The 22,614-nt window shown below is 35.2% G+C and overlaps 1 protein-coding gene and 1 pseudogene across 1 annotated transcript; one reads left to right on the plus strand and one right to left on the minus strand.

The window, feature by feature from the left end:
* Positions 1-8,610: 8,610 nt before the first annotated feature.
* Positions 8,611-10,377, plus strand: LOC108194049 (cyclin-D3-3-like; annotated as a pseudogene).
* A 5,390-nt stretch (positions 10,378-15,767) lies between these two features.
* On the minus strand, positions 15,768-19,208 carry LOC108194059 (microtubule-associated protein RP/EB family member 1C). The gene is made up of 6 exons (XM_017360951.2): positions 18,995-19,208; positions 18,744-18,899; positions 17,640-17,749; positions 16,623-16,833; positions 16,429-16,542; positions 15,768-16,342 (listed from the first exon to the last, which is right to left on the minus strand). Exons 1-6 carry the CDS (start codon positions 19,100-19,102, stop codon positions 16,064-16,066), a joined length of 978 nt encoding a protein of 325 aa, XP_017216440.1. The 5' UTR covers positions 19,103-19,208; the 3' UTR covers positions 15,768-16,063.
* Between the last annotated feature and the right edge of the window lie 3,406 nt (positions 19,209-22,614).

Genomic DNA, 22,614 nt, shown 5'->3' on the forward strand with positions numbered 1-22,614 from the left:
AATTGTTTATCAACTATATGAAACCTTGGTCATTGTTATAAAATTCCCCATTGATTATAATTTTAATAAATATTTTAATAATTTATTGATTATATTTTAATTTAATTAAAATATCCTGATTTGTGAAGAATTTTTTTAATAAATTCTGCATGACTGCATCAGTATATGTACCGATTAATTCTGATTCTCGATAAAATCACGAGATCGATATTAATAAGTTTTGCTCCGTGTACTCACAGGCACCAGAGTAGCAGACTGAAATTTCCTTTCTTTGCGTATAATGCTATTTGTGTGGGCTATAGCCTGTATATACACAAACAGTACTGCTGCGCGTCACATTTCCTGCTCCTCCCCTCGCAACGCGTGTCATGAACTCGACGAGTCTTCGTAGTCGACATATGCTTCCGCCAAAATAAAAAGATTTGATATTCGTGATCATATAATTATGTAATGATGATACGGGAGTTATGGTCTGATACGTACGTAGAATACGTCTAAGTAAAGATTTGCTGAAGGTAAGTGTAATTATCAACGCTGTAATAAATATAGTGAGAGTACAAGTATTGTGTGTTTTCTGTTGCATAGATAGGCTTTTAGCAGTTGTAGATCGGGGAGAGCGGGGAGAGCGGGTGTAGAGTTCCTTTATAGCATCTTGAATCTGGGTAAATATATCAAACAACGGAAACGACAATGTTGGCATGCGTTTTCACCCTCTTATCATATTAAACGATGAAAGTTCACAAAACGTGTAGTAGCTTTTGCTTCACGTATTTGATAATTTGAGGATCTGCAGTGTAAATATCCTCATTTGATGTGATAATATATAATTATATAAACTCAAGGTAACCTCGCATATGATTGTCAGAACATATTAGAATATGTTAAATAACATGCACTGATACTTAATCGGTAGATAAATATTTGATATATAAATATCAGGATTATAATAAAATTTTAATACATATAACATTTTTTATCCATTGTATGAGGACTCGACCAATACTTAAAAACTGTTGGACGGGATCAATTTCCCGTATAACAGTTAAAAAGTGAATACAATCTCTTGAAAATAATAATGAATAAAAATTGATTGGAATACAATCTCTTTTACCCAAAAAAATCTAAATACTCTTATATCATAATTCTTTCAAACAAGCATAACATCTACGGTTCTTTTGAGAACGAGTCATTTAACAAGTACGTCTTGAAATAATTTTGATTCAAACATTATTTTTGTTTTGGAATTGTCAATTAGTACATAATTACATGAACATAGATAACCTTCATGATGTGAAATGCCGATCGCACAGATTAATCGCTATAAGCTGAAGAATGAGAATCCTATGTAATACCACTATTCACTTAATATAAGAAATTGTACTTGCCCGTTTCAACTAGAATAAATTGAAAACTTAATTTGGAGTCTTGGAAGAGAGGTGCGCATAAGATTGCCGGAAGCCTTGAGACAGGAACATACATAGTTTCGGCAATATATAAACCAGTAATTGACCCATTACTTAATTTCTTCTGTCTCTTCTTTCATCTTTTTCACCCCTCACAACTCAAAGGCTGGTTTCTAACTTTCTGGTCATTCATTCTCCACTGTTCTAGCTTTCAACAACTGTGTCCTCTGGCATTGTTTGTTTCTGTTCCCCTCTTTCAATGATGGTAGAATTACATACTTACATCGAGATAAATCCAATGATGAGCAAAGAATGAATAAAGCAATCAAAATGTTCTGTTTTGTGTCCTGACCTCTACGAAGACACTTTAATTTGATCTCGATTATACTAGAAACATAACAGGTCTAATAATGGAGCTCGAGGTGACAATTTGAATAGTGTAACTTCGCGAAATTGTGTATAATACACGCCTAAGAGCAAGTCCAATGGTGAGTTAAAAATAGGTGTAGCTATTACTAAAATATAGCACCAAAAAGTGGTTTTTGGTGCTAAAATAATATTACATCTTTAATAGTTGGTGCTATATCTTGTGCCAAATTCATATATGTGCATTCATGTACTTAATAGGTTGAGATATAAATCTATTTTTTATTCATTTTCCTCCACTTTTTTACTTTTTGATGAGGTGGCAATTATAGTTATTGCTATAGTTTGTGCTAAATATAGCATCAACTATAGCAATATGCTATTTTAGCACCAAGTTACACTATTAGAGTTTGAAATTTTTTGATTTTGAGTTATAATATAAATATAGGACATTGGACTTTCTCTAAACAGTTTCGAGTTCGAGTGGAAATAAATTGCAATTTTGCAACCTCTGTAACATTTTAATGTCCCTCACGAGTAAATTATGAAGGTGTGCAGAAAGTTAGGGTTTGCGGATTATCACAACGTTGATTCTTATGGTACCGGGGGAGGTTTAGCTTTGATGTGGAAGAATGACTGTAATATTGTGATTAAGGATAGTTGTTCACACTTTATTGATTTTGAAATAAGTATTGATCAGATAGGAAGATGGCGTTACACAGGATACTATGGGTGTCCTGAGAGAGAAAGAAGACAGGAGTCGTGGAACATGCTTCGTGATTTGGCTGGTAGGTCGACGTTGCCATGGTGTATCATAGGTGATTTTAATGATATGATGGTGGCTGAGGAGAAAATTGGGGGGTGTGCTCAACCGAGACGATTGCTAGATGGCTTTACAGATTGTATACATGACTGCCAGTTGATGGATCTAGGATTTGTTGGGAATGAATTTACGTGGGAAAGGGAAAGAGGCAGTGACAGATGGATTCAGGAAAGACTTGATCGAGGGTTAGCAACTAGAGAATGGAAGGATCTGTTTCCACGAGCTGAAGTTATAGTGTTAGATGTTTCAACCTCTGACCATCTACCACTAAACTTACAACTTAATCGGAAAATATTTGTTCCCAAGTCACATAGATTCCGATTTGAAAACATGTGGTTGAAGGAAAAAGATTGCTTACATATTGTTCAATCGTGTTGGAGGGAGATGGCTAATCAGAGTATCATGCACAAAATCGACTACTGTTGTCTTAAATTGGAAGAATGAGGAGGAGGTATGATCAAGGAGTTTAAAGGTAAAATTAAAGAGTATAAACAGAGATTAAAAAGCTTGAGGTCTCGTCGAGATGAGTATGGTATCAAGCAATATAATGAAGTGAGATGGGAGTATTTGAAGCTTTTAGAGAAACAAGAAATTTATTGGCATCAGCGAGCTAAACAATTCTGGTTGCAATATGGAGATCAGAATACCAGATTTTTTCATAAGTATGCTGCAACTAGAAGGGCAAATAATAGTATTAGTAGTCTCAAAGATCAAAATGGAGAATGGAAGGAAGAGGAAGGGGAAATTCAGAATATTGTGGTTCAGTACTTTGATAATTTATTTAAAACCACAATGACAACGGAGGAGATGTTAACACCAAGGGAGGTGGTGACATGTGTTACACAGGAGCAGAATAGCGAACTCATGAAAAGTGTGCAGTGTGAAGAGGTCAAAGCAGCAGTATTTTCCATGCAGGCAGAGAAATCACCGGGGTTGGATGGGTTAAATCCTGGGTTTTATCAAGCTTTCTGGAATATCGTGGGAGATGATGTTACAGAATTTTGTCGATCTTTTTTCAACACAGGTTCCCTACCGGAGAATATAAACCGTACATTGGTATGTCTTATACCAAAGGTTAAAAAACCGACGCAAATGACAGAACTGAGACCGATTTCCTTGTGTAATGTGTTGATGAGGATTGTTTCCAAAGTGCTTGCTAACAGGCTCAAACCGTGCTTAAAGACTCTTGTGTCAGACAAACAAAGTGCATTCATTGAAGGCCGGCTGTTAACAGATAATGCATTGCTAGCTTATGAGATTAATCATTGTATTAAAAGGCGTACGCAAGGAAAGCATGGACTGGCAGGGCTCAAGTTGGATATTTCTAAGGCGTATGATAGGTTGGAGTGGCGTTATATAGAAAACATGCTTGATAAATTTGGGTTTAATGTAGTGTGGAGCCAGAGAGTGATGGCATGTATCAAATCTGTGACGTACAGCTTTTTACATAATGGAAAGATTTTTGGAGATGTTCAACCACATAGAGGTATACGGCAAGGAGATCCTATCTCCCCGTATATTTATATTTTATGTGCGGAAGGGTTAAGCTCTATGCTAAGAAGACATGAGGAGGTTGGTTTATTACATGGAGTGTCAATTGCAAGGGGGGCACCTCATATTTCACATCTTCTATTCGCAGACGATTGTTATATGTTTTTCAGAGCGGATGCTACAGAAGCAGGGATTATTAAAAACATTCTAAGTAGGTATGAAAGAGTATCTGGCCAGGCGGTGAATTTTAGTAAATCAAGTATCTATTTTAGCCCAAGTACAAAGTCACAGGAGCGTAATGAAGTGTGCCAAATACTTCAAGTTCAAGAAGTTCACAAACCAGGAAAATATTTAGGAATGCCTATGAGTATTGGAAAGAAGAAGGTGTCAGAATTTCATTTTCTAACGGATAAAGTTAAACAAAAGTTGCAGGGATGGCGTAGTAAGCAAATATCGAAAGGAGGGAAATATACATTACTGCAAGCAGCTGCTCAAACAGTGCCTAATTTTTGGATGAATTTATTTCTCATACCTCAAGAAGTTTGTGAGAGTATAGAAGTGCAACTTAATGGATTCTGGTGGGGGAATGGGCAGGAAAGGAAAGGTATAAGATGGAAAGCATGGGAAAAATTATGTGTCATGAAAGAGGCTGGAGGATTGGGTTTTCGACAACTTCGAAATTTTAACATTTCCCTGCTTGCTAAGCAAGGTTGGAGACTGATTAATAATGATAATCCTCTTGTTACAATGTGTATGCGAGCTAAATATTTTCCTGATGGTCATTTTCTATCAGCCAAAATTGGAACCAATCCTAGCTACATGTGGAGGAGTATTCTAGCTGCACAAGAGATAGTAAAGAAAGGATGTCGAAAGCGTATAGGAGATGGTCGACAAACTGAGATATGGAAAGTTCCATGGTTGCCGAGTGTGGAAAATGGATGCTTGACTACACCTATGCCTATTCATCTTGCAGGTAGTAAGGTGTGTAACTTGATGCAGATAGATAAGAAGGAATGGGATGAGGATGTTTTGAAGGATATATGTGATGAAAGGGACATAAATCTTATAAAAAGAGTGCCAATTCCAAGAAGGGATGAGATTGATAGTTGGTTTTGGTTGCTCGATGATCATGGGTGTTTCACGGTGAAGAGTTGTTACAGAGCTCTACAAGGAGAGATCGAGGCCCCTCATGCGAAGTTTTGGAGGAAGATATGGAATCTTAAGCTCCCAAGCAAGATTGTTCAGTTCATATGGCGCACGTGTTCATTGTGTTTGCCTACTGCTGCAAGATTAATTACAAGACGAGTGCAAATTGATTGCTTTTGTCCATGGTGTCGAGCGGCTCCAGAGACGGATATGCATGTTCTGTTTGAATGTGATATAGCTAATGCAACATGGGTGGAGGCTGGTCTTCAAAACATTCTAAACATGCTAACAGGTGATAATATATTTCAAGTGTTCTGTCATATCTTTGAGAATTGCAGTATAAGTCAATGCACCCAGATCACTTTAATTTGTTGGAGTCTATGGAATAGGAGAAATAAATGGGTTTGGGAGAGGATCAATATGTCAAGTTTTGGTGTTAAGGCAGCCGCAGCAAATTTGTTAGTTGAATGGCGAAAGGCTCAAGCGGAGAAAGTGTCCGAGCTAAGTCATGGGAGGGCTCCTATAGCAATCTGTAAATGGGTGAAACCTCAGCAACATTGGGTTAAAATCAATATCGATGCTGCATTGTTTGAAGATATCGGATGCATAGGAATGGGGAGTGTAGTGCGAGGAGCCGATGGCCAATTCCTCATGGCCCGAAGTATGAGAAGAGAGGGTTTAATACCTCCGAGGGAGGCTGAAGCTTTATGTCTGAAAGAAGCATTGTCATGGATTAAGGATAAAAACTTTCGAAGATGTGTATTTGAAACTGATTGTCAAGTTCTGGCGAGAGCATGCAAAGGTGTTAACGGAAAATCATATTTTGAGACTATTGTGAGGGATTGTATGGAGTTGTTTCACCACTTTGATGAAGTGGAGGTGTGTTTTGCACGTAGATCTGCGAATGGTGCGGCTCATGCTCTTGCAAGAGTAGCATATTCTATGTCAGAGTCTAGAGAATGGCAGTTAAATGCCCCTGAGTTTATTCATCATGTAATCTGTTCTGAAGCTTTATGAGTAATGCAAGTACGTTGTTTGGCAAAAAAAAAAAAAAAAATTATGAACATGTTTGATGTACATGTTGGTGCGACGGATCTAATATTTTTTTTTTTAAGTATACCAAGTATAATTTAAAAAACACTTATATATTTTCAAATTTTATAAGAACAATTTTATAATATTTAGAATAGTGAAAACATGTCAAAAAAAAATTCAGAGAGAACACGCATCCTCGTACCACTTGCTACATCTTTTGTTGAGCGCAACGAGTTAATATTTTGAGAAAATGTTCATCATATATCATGTAAATTATTAAAAGGATTGATTATTTCGAATTCAGAAAAAAAAATTTTTTGTCAGTCACTAAAATACTTACAAGATGATTTGAAATGGGATATTTATACAATGTTTTATATCACGTATTAAAAATATCAAAATAATAACTATTTTTTACACGAAACTACCTATAAGGAGATTTATAACACATTTTTTGTGGATCTATAAAAAAATTGTGCTCTTCATAGAAAAATTAATAAAACTAAATAAAAACAGAGAAAATACATGTATTTGTAAGTGCGTATTCATGTATCTAAAGCCCTAATGCTCTAAGCACGTATCAATGCATGAGATCTGCCTCATTGTTTTCTAGTCAAGATTTCAATTTTTACCATACTACGAGTAGAAATGTAAATGTGATTCACGCTCTCATGTGATGTCCCTCTTTCTGATGCAAATTTTAGATTAGAGATAGAATATCCTCTTTGTTGATTACACTTTACTTTAGAATTTCGTCACTTTTATTTACAAACTTTACCTTTCCATTCTTTTTATCAAATTTGGGAAGGTCTAACAAATTTTTTCTTTTCATTTATTAAAATTTGTGTAGCTTTTGTATAATAATAATAATCTGCAAAGCGTTGAAACTTCAACGGCCAGAAACAGGTCACTATTTGCTACGCCCAAGACCTAAAAAAACTCTCAATTCATCTAAAAATGTGAATGGTCCCCTTGTGTCGCATGTGATTCTACCGCAAAGCCTGAACGATATTGATTTGGGAAACATGTTCCTAATTCTTCCCCATTTTGTTGAGATTTTTCTATAATAAACCATATGGGAGCGTATATGTACAGTAACTTTTACTTTGGGATTAATTTCGGATTATCAAGGGTTTTTTCTCCCGCCGAAGGTGAACATTATATGTTCTAAAATTGATACAGAGATTGAGCCCAGGTTTTTTGAATCATAGGTAGGAGGAAAACGGATATTTTAAACTTAATCTGACAAGAAATTAATACATTTTTTTGAGTAAACTAGTAAGTTGTGTTTGAAATCAAAATTGTTACTCGTGATCTTAGGAATAATACCACTGATGAAATTCATTAAAGATTAGTTTAATTTGATTGGAAAAAGATAAAAACAATATAATTAATTTAAACCAAGGAACCGATCAAAGTACTAAAGCTGCATCCATTTGTATGAAATGAAATTTATATTTCAAATTAAAAATCGGAAGTGATTAAAAAAAATATATATAATTTTCATTTGTTTAATTATTTCATTCCAAGTTATTTAAAATATAAATGTAACTCACATGTTCTCGAAGGAATGTTCATCGTGCTATTTCACTACGCTTTCTCACAATTTTCATCATAAATACTTTGAACTTACTCATATTTATTTACTATATTTTGATAAATTTCTTCATTTATAAAATTTCTTTATAATTTTCATTACATTCCCTGCCATTACATTCATCTAAACAAATGCAACCTAGAAATTGGGACTCTTGTTCATATTCTTTTCCCTTCATTTTTGCTTTTTATAGATCACTCTCGTGTACATATCGTTCTCTCCGTTTTTGTTTATTTACAAGTCCCTCGAATTTTTTATACATAACTTAAAAAATATATCATCTAGATAAAAATGTTATTAATTTTTTTCATAAGTCATGGTATACATTATATATTTATTTATTATATTATATTGTTGATTTAAAAGACAGAAAGGCATTCCTCTTGTTTTTGGATGCTACATTAGCTCACAATCTCAGACCATACGTATATTCGGATGCAGAACATGTACTAATAAACAGTAACCTTTTTGTTTTTTGATTGACAAGCACTCCTCAGATTACTTGTACAGTTCGAGCAATTATTAACTGGCAACAGTTAATATCCACCTTTATTGTTTGACCAATTTCACATTTCTGTGAATTAAACCGGGAAATATAATTTGCTGTCCAAACAAAAACCTTGGGGGCATTACCCCAATAGACTAAAAAATTAATATAAATACATTTTCAGTGTGTATAAATAAATGAAACACAAACCATAAGCTGCTTACTGATTTAGGTATCTTTCTTAATTCTTATACCCATTTAGTTATTTTTGTTAGTATAATTAAGTGTGCAAGAGAACCAATATGTTAATGGGACCAACCAAAATATAGCTTCATGTCTCTCCCCATCTTCTTCTTCTCTTGAAGATAATGAGAAGAGCCTCTGCTGTCTTCTTCTCTCATGGTTTCTCAGGAACATGAACCCCTTCTTGAAAACCCCATCTTTTTTCAAGGTCTCTTCTGTGAAGAGCACTTTGAGGAGCAAGAAGATCTGGGTGGTCTTTCTTTTGAGCAAGAAATTAGCACAACTCTCAGTAGTGATAAAGATATTTCCTTGTTTGAGCATGATTTTTTTTGGGAAAATGATGAGCTTTTGTGTCTTTTGTCTAAAGAAAAACTTGCCCTTTTTAAGTTTGAAGATGAATCTGTAATGCAATCAAGAAAAGAAGCTATTGATTGGATGTTAAGGGTTTGTTCTCACCATGGGTTTAATGGGCTCACTCTTGCTTTAGCTGTTAATTACTTTGATAGGTTCTTAGCAAGTTTTAATCTTCATAATGATAAACCATGGATGGGTCAATTAGTTGCTGTTGCTTGCCTTTCTTTAGCTGCAAAAGTTGAGGAGACCCAAGTGCCTCTTCTTGATGACCTGCAAGTATGTGCCCGTTTTCTTTGTGTGTGTAAAATGGGTGTTTGTGGAAATGTCATTGTGTACATTGTTTATTTTTGGGCATTTTGAATGTATTTGTGATATAGTAATTGTGATGGTTATATATAGGTAGATGAATCCAGGTTCTTGTTTGATTCAAGGAGTATTCAGAGAATGGAGCTCCTGGTGCTCTCTTCGCTCGAATGGAAGATGAATCCAGTGACACCATTTTCATTCTTTGATCACATCATAAGGAGGCTTGAATTGGAGAGCTGCCCACACTGGGAGTTTCTAAGAAGGTGTGACTGCCTTTTCCATTCGATTGTCACTGGTAAGTGCTTAAACTATCCACTTTGTTTACCAGTTTTTGCAATTGAAAGTATATCGAGCTTGACATAGCAATGTTGTAGTGCGGAATAGTAAGTTGAGCTACTCGGTTTTATTGATCATTTCGACAATGTACATACTTACAGATTCTAGGATTCTCTGTTACCTTCCATCTGTGGTAGCTAGTGCCATAATGTGTCTTGTTATCAAAGAAGTTGATGATAATAATGCACTGGAATATCAGAACCAGCTTCTGGGCATCCTCAAAATCAGCAAGGTTGTGTTTTGCTACATGAGAATACACAACATCCTGTAAATTTTGGATCAGATGGATTGAATTTTAAATACCCTTGTCAATCAGATTGTTAAATTTTTTGTTTGGAATGTGATTTATTACAGGAAAGAGTGGATGAATGCTGTAACCTGATCACGGAACTACTTGGCGATTGTGGTTACAAGAACTTTGTAAACCATAAAAGGAAGTACTGTCCTGTGCCTAGCGGTCCAAATGGTGTCATCAATGGATATTTAAGCTGTGATAGCGCTAGTGACTCATGGCTAGCAGCTTCCTCTGTTTCATCATCGCCAGAACCTCGCTTCAAGAAGAGCAGAGCTAAGGAACAACAGATGAGATTGCACCTCTGAATCATGTTTCCGTCAGTGTGCTTATCTTCCTACTTAAGCTTCGGTCCCTCACTTGCTAAGTATATTGCAGTCATATTAATTACCCTTATTTGATTTAGTGATTGCAATATGTGCTCAGATGCTTTGATGGCTTTTAATGTACAATTATATTGATCATCTAATATTCAATCCCAACAACCTTTGGTGAGTACATCTGATTTATTGATCTAATAGATATTTCTATTAAGCTAAATACAAAGTAGTTTTCCATCCCACATCTTGTGTTGTGTATCTAAATTATTATTTTACCAATGGTTATCATTGTAAATAGCCTATCCCCAAGGAACTTGTTAACTTAGATACTGAGGGTCTGGGTAAGGGCAAATATAATGCATAGAGCAATTTTTAAGAAGGTTGTGTTAGCAATTGATTTCCTTTTAGTTTCGTCAAAGCCATGTCTTGGAGGATGACAAGGATTCTGCATTTCAATTTCAATTTCTGTTTCAGGACTTCTGTTACTAGTTTACCTCTGTAATTAGTTTGAACTTTTTTGCCAGTGAAAAATGATTGAATTAGTATAATAAACAGGATTAGATTATTTAGATTACTATGGTTCTTCTCTATTTTTTTTTTCTTCCACTTTCTAATGGTAGAAAGATATAACAAATATATGGCAAGTGCAGTACATAAGTGTTTTACTAGCTAGAACATTAGGTGAAGTACTTAGGACTGGTGATATCCCAATTTAAGGATGATTCCTTGCTGTTAATCCTCCATTATGCTTCATCATACTTTTTGTTTAGTGTTGCCATGGTGAAGCAGTAATACTATTCAACCACCGCTATTATATGTTTCCTTAACATCGTCTGGTATTGGTTCGATATTCAAACATCATTAACTTCTTAATGGCGAATCATTTATCACCATAGAGACCATTGATTGCCATTTATATGCTAGCCAACATCTTTAACTTATTATTGGCGAGTCATTAATCGTCCTAGAGACCATTGATTGCCATTATGTAGGCCATCTGTCTGAGGTATACGCATTAATCGGAGTAAATTGTAATATGTCGCTCCAGTGCCCATATACCAACTTATGACTGTTTAATCAGCCATAAATCTACTGTCCACATTTGAAATATTTTCCTACTTCGGTTTTATATTCTATATTTTTTAGCACCATGCAAACTTATGTTCAACATCATGGCCCTTATTAACTTGTTGCCAATAAATCTTGCTCTCAAAACCTAGTCATTTAGTCATCATATGGGTACTATGTGGTAAAAGGGGCAACTAATAGCAAATGCATCATGCAGTAGAAAAACAGTCGAGTATGTAAAGCATTGATGCTTTAATATAAATACATAATTAAATATGAAAGTACAAAAAGGATAAGAAACTGAGGGATGGTATAAATTTTGAGCATTTGACTTTTCAGAGAGAATTGTGGTACCTCTTGATCTTGTGGGGTTTTCATGTCTCAATGTCCTGGAGTTTCTTGCTTTTCCCGCTTTTTGCTTCATCTGCTCTCATGAATCATGCATACATGTTACATACATTTACATTTATACTGTTTCAGTCTAATAGGAGTAATTATTTAGAGGTGGGATAGGTTGAGACTTAAAACTTTGAAAGTTGTCAAGCCAGCAGAGTAGCTAACTTCAGCTGGGCTCCACCTCATATTTGTGGAATGATATGATGCTCACTTTTCTTTAATCTTTTTGCTTCATTCATTTTTACACTTCAGATTACACTCTAATTACAGGGGCCGTTTGGGTAAATTTATAATAAGTACTTCTTGCTTAAAATAAAAAAGTGGAGTACAAATTAGATGCAAGTTAAGACTTATAAGTGATTAAAGTGTTTGAGAAAAAAGTAGAATCCCTGAAACAAAAGCTAGAAGTCCTAGCTTTTTATAAGTACTTCTTGACTTTTTACACAAACGGTACGAAATAAGTGCTTCTAACTTATAAACCCAGAAGTTAGATACTTAGATTTTTCTCTCCAGCTTGTCTGATAAATCTAGATTTACTTTTACTAATCAGTGAAAATTAATGCCGATCTTTGATTAGGGGACTGTTTGGTAATTTGGTGTAGCTTATTCCGAGAATACGTAATTTTTCGAGATGATATATATGTTTACTTATTTTTCAGAATAAGAGCAACCAGGTCATAGTGATTTAATATTCCCTCTGATCTTTTGGCACCTTTTTCTAGTGCCAAGATTTTATTGATGTATTGGAGCCTGTCGGGGAAAATTGTTGACTGGAATGTTGTCAGAAAATGTGGAATAGTAGCTTAATACAGGTTTAAGATGGCCAAATTCAGAATCATAGATGCTTTAATCATGGTTTCTGGATGTGCCAAAGAGGTTAATAAGAATTTAGGCAAATAGATTACTTGTAATGCAATATCTGATATAAGATTCTTTTGGAGGAACACTAGAAATTAATATGCCAGGGTCACAGATCGCAGTCCCATTTGATTATTTGCAGCCTTAAACTGCCCTGTGTGTCCTTGATATATACAGTCTGGGAGTATTTATTTACATGAAATGTGCATTTTCCAAACTTACTTACAGTTATTCAGTAACTTTTACCCGAGGTAAAAAATTTTGTTTATGTGAAAGTGAAACCATGCTTTTTGATATCCCGTCTCTTACTTTCATGTATATATCCTGTCTGCTATACCATTATTATGTTATATAATCAAGTTCGAGTTCTTGTCATACATATGTCACCAACATAAGTTTAGCGAAAAAAACGTAAGAGAGCTTAACCTTAAATCCTAAATTTTTGATATATATATATGTACAGGGGCGCTATAGTATCATTGAGCAAAAAATTATCTCATTTAGGATTTTTCAAGTCTATCATTTTTTTAGTTGAACTATCCTTCGTATGTTTTGAATCAGGGCCGGTTTTGAGCAAGTGCAACATAATATTTGCGTGTAACAGAAAATGTGTATCACATTGTACTCCTTATAAAGCACGAAATAAAAATAATATGATATGATGTAACGTATGTCAATAAATCAGTTGCCGGTTTTCGACTGTACATGAATATAGTTGGAGAGAGGGGTGTTAAATTACTCCATTGGAACAGCAGTATAGTAGACTAATTGTCCTGAAATGTTGTGATTTCGCTTACAGTCTAAATCTGCATGGCTGTACATATAGTTACAGAACAACATCATTTACGCCGAGGCTTGATTACAAAATCATTTGAACTGATCCGCAATCCAAATGTTAGAGATGATCAATTTGCAAAAAGGAAAATGATACGTCTGTCATCTCCATGGTCCTTTATATATTTTCCCTGTATGAAATGTACGGGACTGAATGGCTCAATGCTTGCTGCATGTATAGGTGAGTTGTCTCATCAAATCAAAATATATAAAGTGAGGAGGGGGTCAGAGGCCCCCATATTGAAATCAAGTCGTGTTTCAGAGTATTTATTGAACGAACAGTTCGCGTTTGAGGGAACCTCAACTCCTCCTCTTCAATTAATTTCCGCAACTACAAGGCCTATGGAAATATGAATCGGTCAAAACTCGTAGTTAGTGATTTCGACTCGGGTTCGTAAAATCGGAAACAAACCACATTAGTTACTGATAAGGTACCACGCTACAGTAACCGCTAACAGTGCCCGCCCCCGGACTTGAAGATCCCCAAAGTCAGACCTCATCATTACTAAGTACAAGGCAAACAGGATAACAAGCATGGACGAATCCCAAAAGGACAGGAAAAAGGACAGTAGTTGCACCAAAACGGCCACCCATGCTGGGGAGTGTCTGCAGCCCCATTCCCGCCACTGTAGCAACAGTGGCGGCCAAGGGCCTATATAAAGGACTCCCCAGCCAAAGTGGAAGGTAAGTGCAATTTTTCTCAGAAAAGCTCTCTCTCTCTCTCTCAAAACACACCATACTTCAGAGTGAAAACTCTCTGATTTCCCTAACTTGTCAAGCACATCCAAATCACTGATTATCACGCCGGAGGCGCCTCACGGGATGTCACCCCCCGTGTAGCGTTGTTTTGCAGGTTAGGTCCTACCTGAAGCTTCCCGGAACAGTGCATTGGAACCCTAGACGAGATTTGGAGTTATCAGTTACGCTCCTTTTTTTGACAAATACAACTTATAACTTTACAAATGAGTACCTAAGACGAAAGAGGAGCTTTTAACAATTTGAACTATTCAACCGTGCTCCATAATCACGGTTAAGGTTTGGTAAAAGTGAAATACGCATTTGCTTAGAGATTTCACACGCACACAGTGTAAACCTAAAAGGCTGATTTGTCTTGTCAAGACAGGAGTTGCTTGACAGATAAATGAAAAGAATTACTGTGTGTGGACAACAAGATACAAAAGAAAAGGCAGCACTACCTGTGTGACATGATCTGTATATGCCATTATCTGAAAATCCTTTTATTCCTGGTCGTGTTAAGTTTATTGCAACAGTGCATTACAATATAGTGTATATAGGAACTTCGCATTTACAAAACTTGAGTGCAGATGCATTTTTCCGAACAATGTGAAAATAACAATCTTGTCATGAGGGTTGTGAATTATATGGTTATCAGCAGAGCCGAAAATAGTCTAGTGGTAAAGATAATATCCTGCTCGTTCGATATCGCGCCAATATAGTGTAGCTGTTCATGCTTTCGATTTAGTCGTATACGTGACAAGTATTATGTAATGCAGATTTTAGCCATACAGCTTCTCGCCCTGATTGCTATATTGAAACCATGAACATGTACAAATTTTGCAGATGATTAAAAATCTCAAAATCTGATGATCATAAATTCACAAAAATTTACAATTTAAATTCATGGTCATTTTCCTTCTAACATGATAAAGTGTACAAGCTTTGCGCGAAGGTTGAAAAATATATTAAGAGGGTAAATTTGAAATGGCTTTCCTGGCGGATTGAAGTGTTGCAGTGGCGGAAGCAGCAGCATTTTCCAAAACGCCCCCGCTGGTGTTGGACTTTTTGGCAGGGGGGTGTGGCTGATGAGTCACCTGCACCGGCTTTTGTTGTTGCTCACCTCCAGCTGATGTCCTGTAATCTACCGTCTCCACCTTCTCTGCTGCAGCTGCCTTCACATGAAATAATCAAACACTTTCTTATTTTCACAAATTGGTATGTAGAAACTGTAAAAGAAACCTGCTACGACATCAATGCATATTTGCATCTTTTACCTGATTATTCGTCGATGGATTGCTGTTGCTCATGTTGGCTCAAAGATTACAATGGTTGATGCTGATCTATTCAATTTTGTCAAGAGATATGACACTGTATTTCACGATGAACAAACATTGAAAACATTTTTACATTATTACTGGTGTATTTTGCATCACAACGTTTTGAACGGTAAACAGCTATTGCCGATCATGGGGATACTACCTATTTTTGTGGACAATTTTAGTGGTCAAAATTCAAAATTCATGAAATTTATAATATAAAGTTAGCCCTGCCCAACTAGGAAGTACATTATCAAAATCCCTGGGACATCAACTTCCTATGTAACACAAAATCTCTTCAACATTGAAGCTATAGCTACTGGGTATCTTCCTCAATCTTGGAATCATACATGATGTGTATCATAAACATAAGCATAGAATATATGAAAAAATATATCGATATTCAATGTCAGAATCAAAACTGGAGGCCCTTAACAGTACTTATTTTGGTACCGAGAACATGATTTAGTTTAGTAACCAGGTGAAATAAAAGTTTAACTAGTAGAGGTTCACGATCATGTATTTTAACACAGTAGAATATGGATCGCAAAAACAATGGTCTGTAATCTACTTTTAACATATACTGGGAATATCATGGCGATGTCTTCCAGACCAGATTTGCCCATGCTATTCATTCTTAACCAAAGATAATCATCAGAAAGTGATAAGAGGAGCTGGACTGCAGTTGACATCTGAAGCATCAGAAATTCTTTGCCTTGGAGAAGATTTGTTGGTGGCTGCTGCATCAACATCAACATTGACAATGCTCTTCCTCTTCAGAGTATCGACGTTCTCTTTATCTTCTACAACCTCAGATATAGGACTCAAGATATCACGTGGCTTCTTTTGCTGACACAGTATAGCCTTTGCTTCTTCCACTACCGAAGCATCATCGTCTGCAGCATACAGAATCTTTAATACTGCTTCAACAACCTGAGATCAAAAAGACACTTTAGAATTCATTGTTACAATATAATATTGTTTGTGAATTTCAATGAAAACTAGGAAAAGAAACATACAGGTAAGTTCTCTATCTGTGGAGACTGACACAGGATCTCAATATCCCTAAGCTTAGCAAAGTAGAAATCCCTTTCTTTCTCAAGACCGTCAACTGATAGCTTTAATTCTGTGATCTGCATATTGCGTGAAAGTAAGATTCTAGATAATTTATCACATTTAAGGGAAAAAAACAACACTGAACTAATCACTTTACCTGTTTTTCATATTCAGGCTCAACCTTTGCAGCAGGCTTAGAAACCTTGGCTGTTTGATTAGCTACACTTGTATGATGGGCCTCAGTTTTACGAGCATTATGAGTTCTAGGTGCTACTCCTGCAGGCTTATGTGAAGCTTGTGATGGCGCACATTTCCTGCTAACATCTTTGCCTCCTTTGCTGGGCTCTCTTCTCTCTAATGGATTGTAGCTGACATTTAACCATAGCAACAAATTCTCAGAGTATTGTCAACAGTACTGATACCAAAGAAATGACACCTAATAAATGAATAAAAAAACAATACAGAGCAGTTTCTCTCTCTTGTGCATCTAAAGTTCATAAAAAGATTTGCTTTTCAAGTTTAAGAAAGCCTGTTCAGAGGGATAAATTCTCAGGGTCTAAAACAATTAGAGATCGATTACTAAGTTACATGAGGTTAAAAAGGTTGTGTTGATAAAGTCTCCACTTGAATTGAAAGTTCAGTTCATGAATGTAAAGTATTAGTAACTTTGCCTGAAATCCTATGGAGAAACAAAGGATGCTGGAAATACAAAAATTAATGCCTGAGATTTCTAAGCTATATCACACAGTTCCGGTCTTCAGTTTTTCTGACTTTCATGAGATCAGAATCAAAGCAACCATTACATTAAGAATGAAGAACAGAACCTTATAACGATGTATTGCACAGAAATGAAAGATACTTGGACATTCTATGTTGTTTCTTCAGGACGACAACAATTGATTATCTATGCAAAATCATTGCAGCAAATAGTGATATACTACACATTCCTTTTAGGCATGGGGCAGAAATTATAAATTCCGCCAATAATGTCGACACACACACATGCGCACATTTAAAATTTGATTAGTAATTTATCCTGCAATGAATCAAGTAATTCAGTATAACTATCTAATGCATGCCCATAATTTGTCATTGTTCGACGTCTGCACATCCAACATCCAAGCATACATGGAGTAGTATGGAGGCAAAAACAAAATCAGGGGTTAAGCGTTACCTGTGTAGTTTGTCTCCCCCGCTTACAGAATCACAGTATCGCTTCATCCACTGCATGAATTCAAGATTATCCAAGGGTCTTCCTTTCACTAGCTTGCTCACCTCAATGTGCTGGACCAAAAAATTGTCAACTGATATGTCAAGTTATGGAAAAATCCAGTATTGTATGTTATTCTGTTGTTGACTAGAGCTTAACCACTGACAGACAATCAGCTAATGTTTGAGATACCATTAACACAAACAATTAACTAATATTGGAGGACAAATAGCAACCAAAGGGTAAAGAGAAGCAGATATATGGAGTAAAGTCTGAAATCAATCTCCTAACAAACTAAATAGGTTTTATGACATCTTCAGACAATCAAATCATAATGTAATAGAGAAATGGAAACAACTTAGTAGGAATCAAGGGCATTTAGATGGTACCGATAAGCATAAATTTTTGAAAGTGGTAGTATTATTAAAAGGTGCCCAGCTCTCCTGATCAAGACTAAGTGAATTTTACATAACATAACCTCTCTCCCTCAATCGAAATCCCAAAAAGCATAAAGAGAGGATAATCATAACAAACCCATAAACACAGGTGAGAATACCACAGCTAGAAGCAATTTAATTCTCAATTACAGACGTCTCCTAAACCTAATTCTTCCAAAATAATAAAGTATCAGAGATATCCGCTAAATAAATCTCGAAAGAATAAATAAACATTTATATCCGTAATTTCTTAAACAATCATCTCAAATTGGGAATAGTTTCCAACACATTTCTAAAACTCTAAAAACAATCTAACCTCTAATCAACATTTTAACATCATAACTGCGACACTTAAAATGTAAGCAGATACCATAAAACCATATAAATCAGCATACACCTAGAGCACGAGTACAGGTGCGGGTACGGGAGTCGGGAGTGCACGACACATGTATACGAGAATTCGGCAAATTTAAAAATATGTGTATTCAGGTGCCGGGGATTCGGCAAATATTAATATATTAAAAATATACATATGCATATATTTAAGATTTACATTTATATTTAAATCAAATAAATAAGTTAAATATCGAAACACATATCGACAAGCAAAACAGCAAAATATCGAAACAACCTTGGTAATCTTGAGCTTATTGAAGATATCCTGCAGCACTTTATAATTCTGAATCATCTCGTACTCGCTCTTCGCATCGAAATTAACCTTATGCATCGGCACCATCCCGGGATGAACCGCATCCATCAATTGACAGTGCACAGCACCAGAACACGCCTTCAATCAACCAAAATTCCATAAATTTACACACAATTTCATGTATATATAATTTGGGGGTTAGGGTTTTGAGAAAAGAGATGAAATGAGAGTACCTCTTCGACTTTGGAGAGATTGAGCTGAAGAGTAGTGTTGATCCACGACAAGATCTCGGATCTACCGACGAAGTAAGCACCGTCCATCATCCCTATGTTCGTCGCCATTTTTCAAGCTCTCTCTCTCTAGGATATGTGTGAGTTTGATGTGTTTTAGAGAGAGAAGTAAACAGTTTGAATTGTGTATGGGTTTGAGCGGGCCTTTTTATGGTTTTGAATTACGGGAGGAGCGGTTTGTAAATGGGGATTATTTGTTTCTTTTTCTGCCTTTTTTTTCTTTTTTTTTTACTCGCTCGTCGCTCCTTACTGCAGTTTATTTGTTACTTTTTTAAGATTTTAACTTTTGAAAAAAATATATTTAAACAGGGTGATGTTTTCCTGATACAAAATTATTTTTATTTCAATATTATAATTATTTTTTATCGGGAAACTAATGTTTATACCGAATAAAATAAAAAAAATGAGATGAAATGGCAGCGAAAAATAAGGCGTATTTATCACAAGTGGACAGCTGGTCTACAGGCTACGGGCCTACAGCTGCTAGTGTAGTTTGTGGGGACACAAACGATGGCCAACGGTTATACTGTACTAGGATTATTGCCCGCTTCGCACGGTGAGTTTTAAATTAATATTTTTTTGTCTATGATAACTCATTTGAGAATATATATTATAATAATGTTACTGATAATTTTTTGTTTAACGCATATTATTGTAAGTTAAATTACCTTTAAGTGAATATTATATTAAAAATACAGTTTTTAGAAAACATATTAAAAAAATTAGATGTGTTATGAATTTAGATCATCTGTAAAGGAAAAAATTGTTAAACGACATTGTTATATTATTTAGATATTATAAGTTTCTTAGAAGCGATAATATAACACATGTCATTTTATAAACAGAAAATCCCAAAAAGAGGTTATGTAATGTAACGTGTTGAATGGAGAATAATGTAACTGAATATGTTAATGATAATTTTATGTTTAACGCATGTTAATATTAGTAAAATTCCCTTGAAATTAATATTATATTAAAATTACAATTTGTACAGAACATATTAAAAAAATTATATTAAAAATACAATTTGTAGAGAACATATTTAAAATATTATATTAAAAATACAATTTGTAGAGAACATAATTAAGAATTGTTAACCGACATTGTTATATTTTACAGAATTGTATAAATTTCTTAGAAGCGATAATATAAAACATGTCATTTTATAAACAAAAAAGCTCAAAGTTAAATTAGTTTTATAATGTAACGTGTATAATCGAGAATAATGTTACTTTTTTTTAAGTAAGAAAATAATGTAAATTCTCTCTAATTTATTACAGAACTGTTTCAGGTTGACTTGTGTCCGATTTAATTAAGCTGTTAGAAGTTGTGTAATAAATGTCACGCAGCTTTATTAGATAAAAACTGGCCGGGCTTTGGGTTCTGAACACCGTCTCTTTCATCTTTCCCCCTTTTTCTTTTTGTTGCTTCTGGGTGAGGTATGCATATATGTTTTTTGTCCGTTTCCCAGATATATAAAGTTTGAAACCTTTTCTTTGATTTTTTTTGCCATGCTTGCACAACTGAAACATGTATATTGTTTTTCTTTTCATTGCAAGCTCAGTAATGGACGAAATCCCGAAATTTGTGAAAATGTTGAGCCGAGATGCTTGTCGTTCTAATATCTTGGTATGAACTACATTGTTTTGTACTTGTTATTTCAGTCTTGATTATCGTTGCATGCTTGTTTTTCATTTTTTGTCATTTTGGGTTTTAGGATGTTCCTAGGGTTTTCACCAAGAAATATGGTCATCGTATTCCTACAACTATTAAGATTGTACTGCGCACTGGTTACACCCTCTGGTTGGATTATGATAAGAAAAAGAGTCAATTTTTTGGTATCAAAGAATTGTTCTCTGATTTTTCTGTAACCGGTGGTCAGTTGCTAGTCTTTACATATTCTGGTGGCTTTATGTTTGATTTGTGCATAATTGGTGTTGACGGTGGGGAAATCCAGTATCCTCCTATTGTACATAAGCTCCAAGATTGTTCTCCACAGAATGGTACATTTCTTATTTGAAATGATTGATTGTTTTGTGTTAATTTTCAACTGGTTTGTTCTGATCGCACGTAAATCTTAATGCCGTTGTAGTTTCAATTCGTGAGATTGGATGGAGTTTTATTCGCGGTGTTACAATTGGTCCCAAAGTTGTTGATGAAGTGGTTAGTGGATTTTTTTGAATTTTATTTAATTATTTTTGTTTGTCAAAGATCTTGATTCATTATCTATTTTAATGTACTGTGAATGGCTAATTTTTTTAATGGGTACTGTTTGGTTTTATTTTTTAATGGGTTATGTTTTTGGTTAAGGAGCTGCCTACTTCCTTTGTTGAGCATTTGGGTAGGTATATTCCAGTAGACTTGGAAATATATGTGAGTTGTGGTGTTAAGATTCTTGGTGGATATAATCGCAAAGAAAAGAAAATCAATGGGTTGTCTAGTCTGTGCAACATGGTGGGTTATCGTCACTTGAACTCCTTTAATGTGTTGCTCCTAACCTATTATGGTCGAGAGAAGTTCACTGTCTCGGCTTTTGATTCGGCCATGGTAGAAATCTTTGTGAAAGTTATCCCTGCTGTTCATGGTATGCTTCTGAGCACTTAGTTATCTATTTTGATATTTTTTTGGAACTGAAGTCACATTGTTTATCAATTTTGTCGCCTGATTGTGTAGTTGAGAGATTTGCTGTTTTGGAGCCTCATTTGGAGCTATATTGGGTGACAATGGCGTCAAAGGAGAGAAAATCCTGGCTGTTGTGAGAACAAAAATTATTTTTGTCAGAGTATTTAGTAAAACTACGTAGTTAAAGAGGTCTGAAGGATCCTTACAACATTGAGAGTAGCTAACAGGAGGTGTATCTGGTTTAATGTTTTCGACATTTTTTCTCGGAAATCGCTTGACACTATTCCTAGAACCTGGAATGCAGGACGGAGACTGAACATTGGTTTTTTGCTGCGTGTGAAGAGCTGTTTTCTTTGCGGTTCCAACATCATCCTCGATATGAGCTGCAACATTGAAGAATATTAACTGGACACATAAAATCGGACATAATATAATACAAATTAGAAATCATATCTTACATTTAGTTCTTTTTTCAGAAAGCTGAGGATGTCCAACTTTGTAACCTGCACAATGTTTGTGGGGAGACCAATTATTTGAACACGTTTCTAACATGGACAAAACTACAACAAATAAAATTAAAAATTATGTTAAATACTCTTACTCTCTTTAATCAACTGATTAAAATAAGATTCATCTTTAGGTGGATGAACATATTCTTTCATAACTGGCAGTTGATAGTTAACTGCACATATTGAATGTAAAGGGACAAAGAATCATAGAAACAAAACGAATGTCAGTCCTGTGAGTAATGTCAAACAATATAACACTGTCCACACACAACAAAACTGACAACTACTCACATAGATTCCAAAGTAAAGGGTCATCTTTCGAAGTACTGCGTCTAAATTTATCCATTCGTCTTAAAAAAAATTCAAATAATCTGGAACACAGGTACAACAAAACACACTCATTGAGAGATACGGATGGAGGCCATTAACTCC

The sequence above is a fragment of the Daucus carota genome, chromosome 7 (genome assembly GCF_001625215.2).
Source record: "Daucus carota subsp. sativus chromosome 7, DH1 v3.0, whole genome shotgun sequence".
Taxonomy (NCBI): domain Eukaryota; kingdom Viridiplantae; phylum Streptophyta; class Magnoliopsida; order Apiales; family Apiaceae; genus Daucus; species Daucus carota.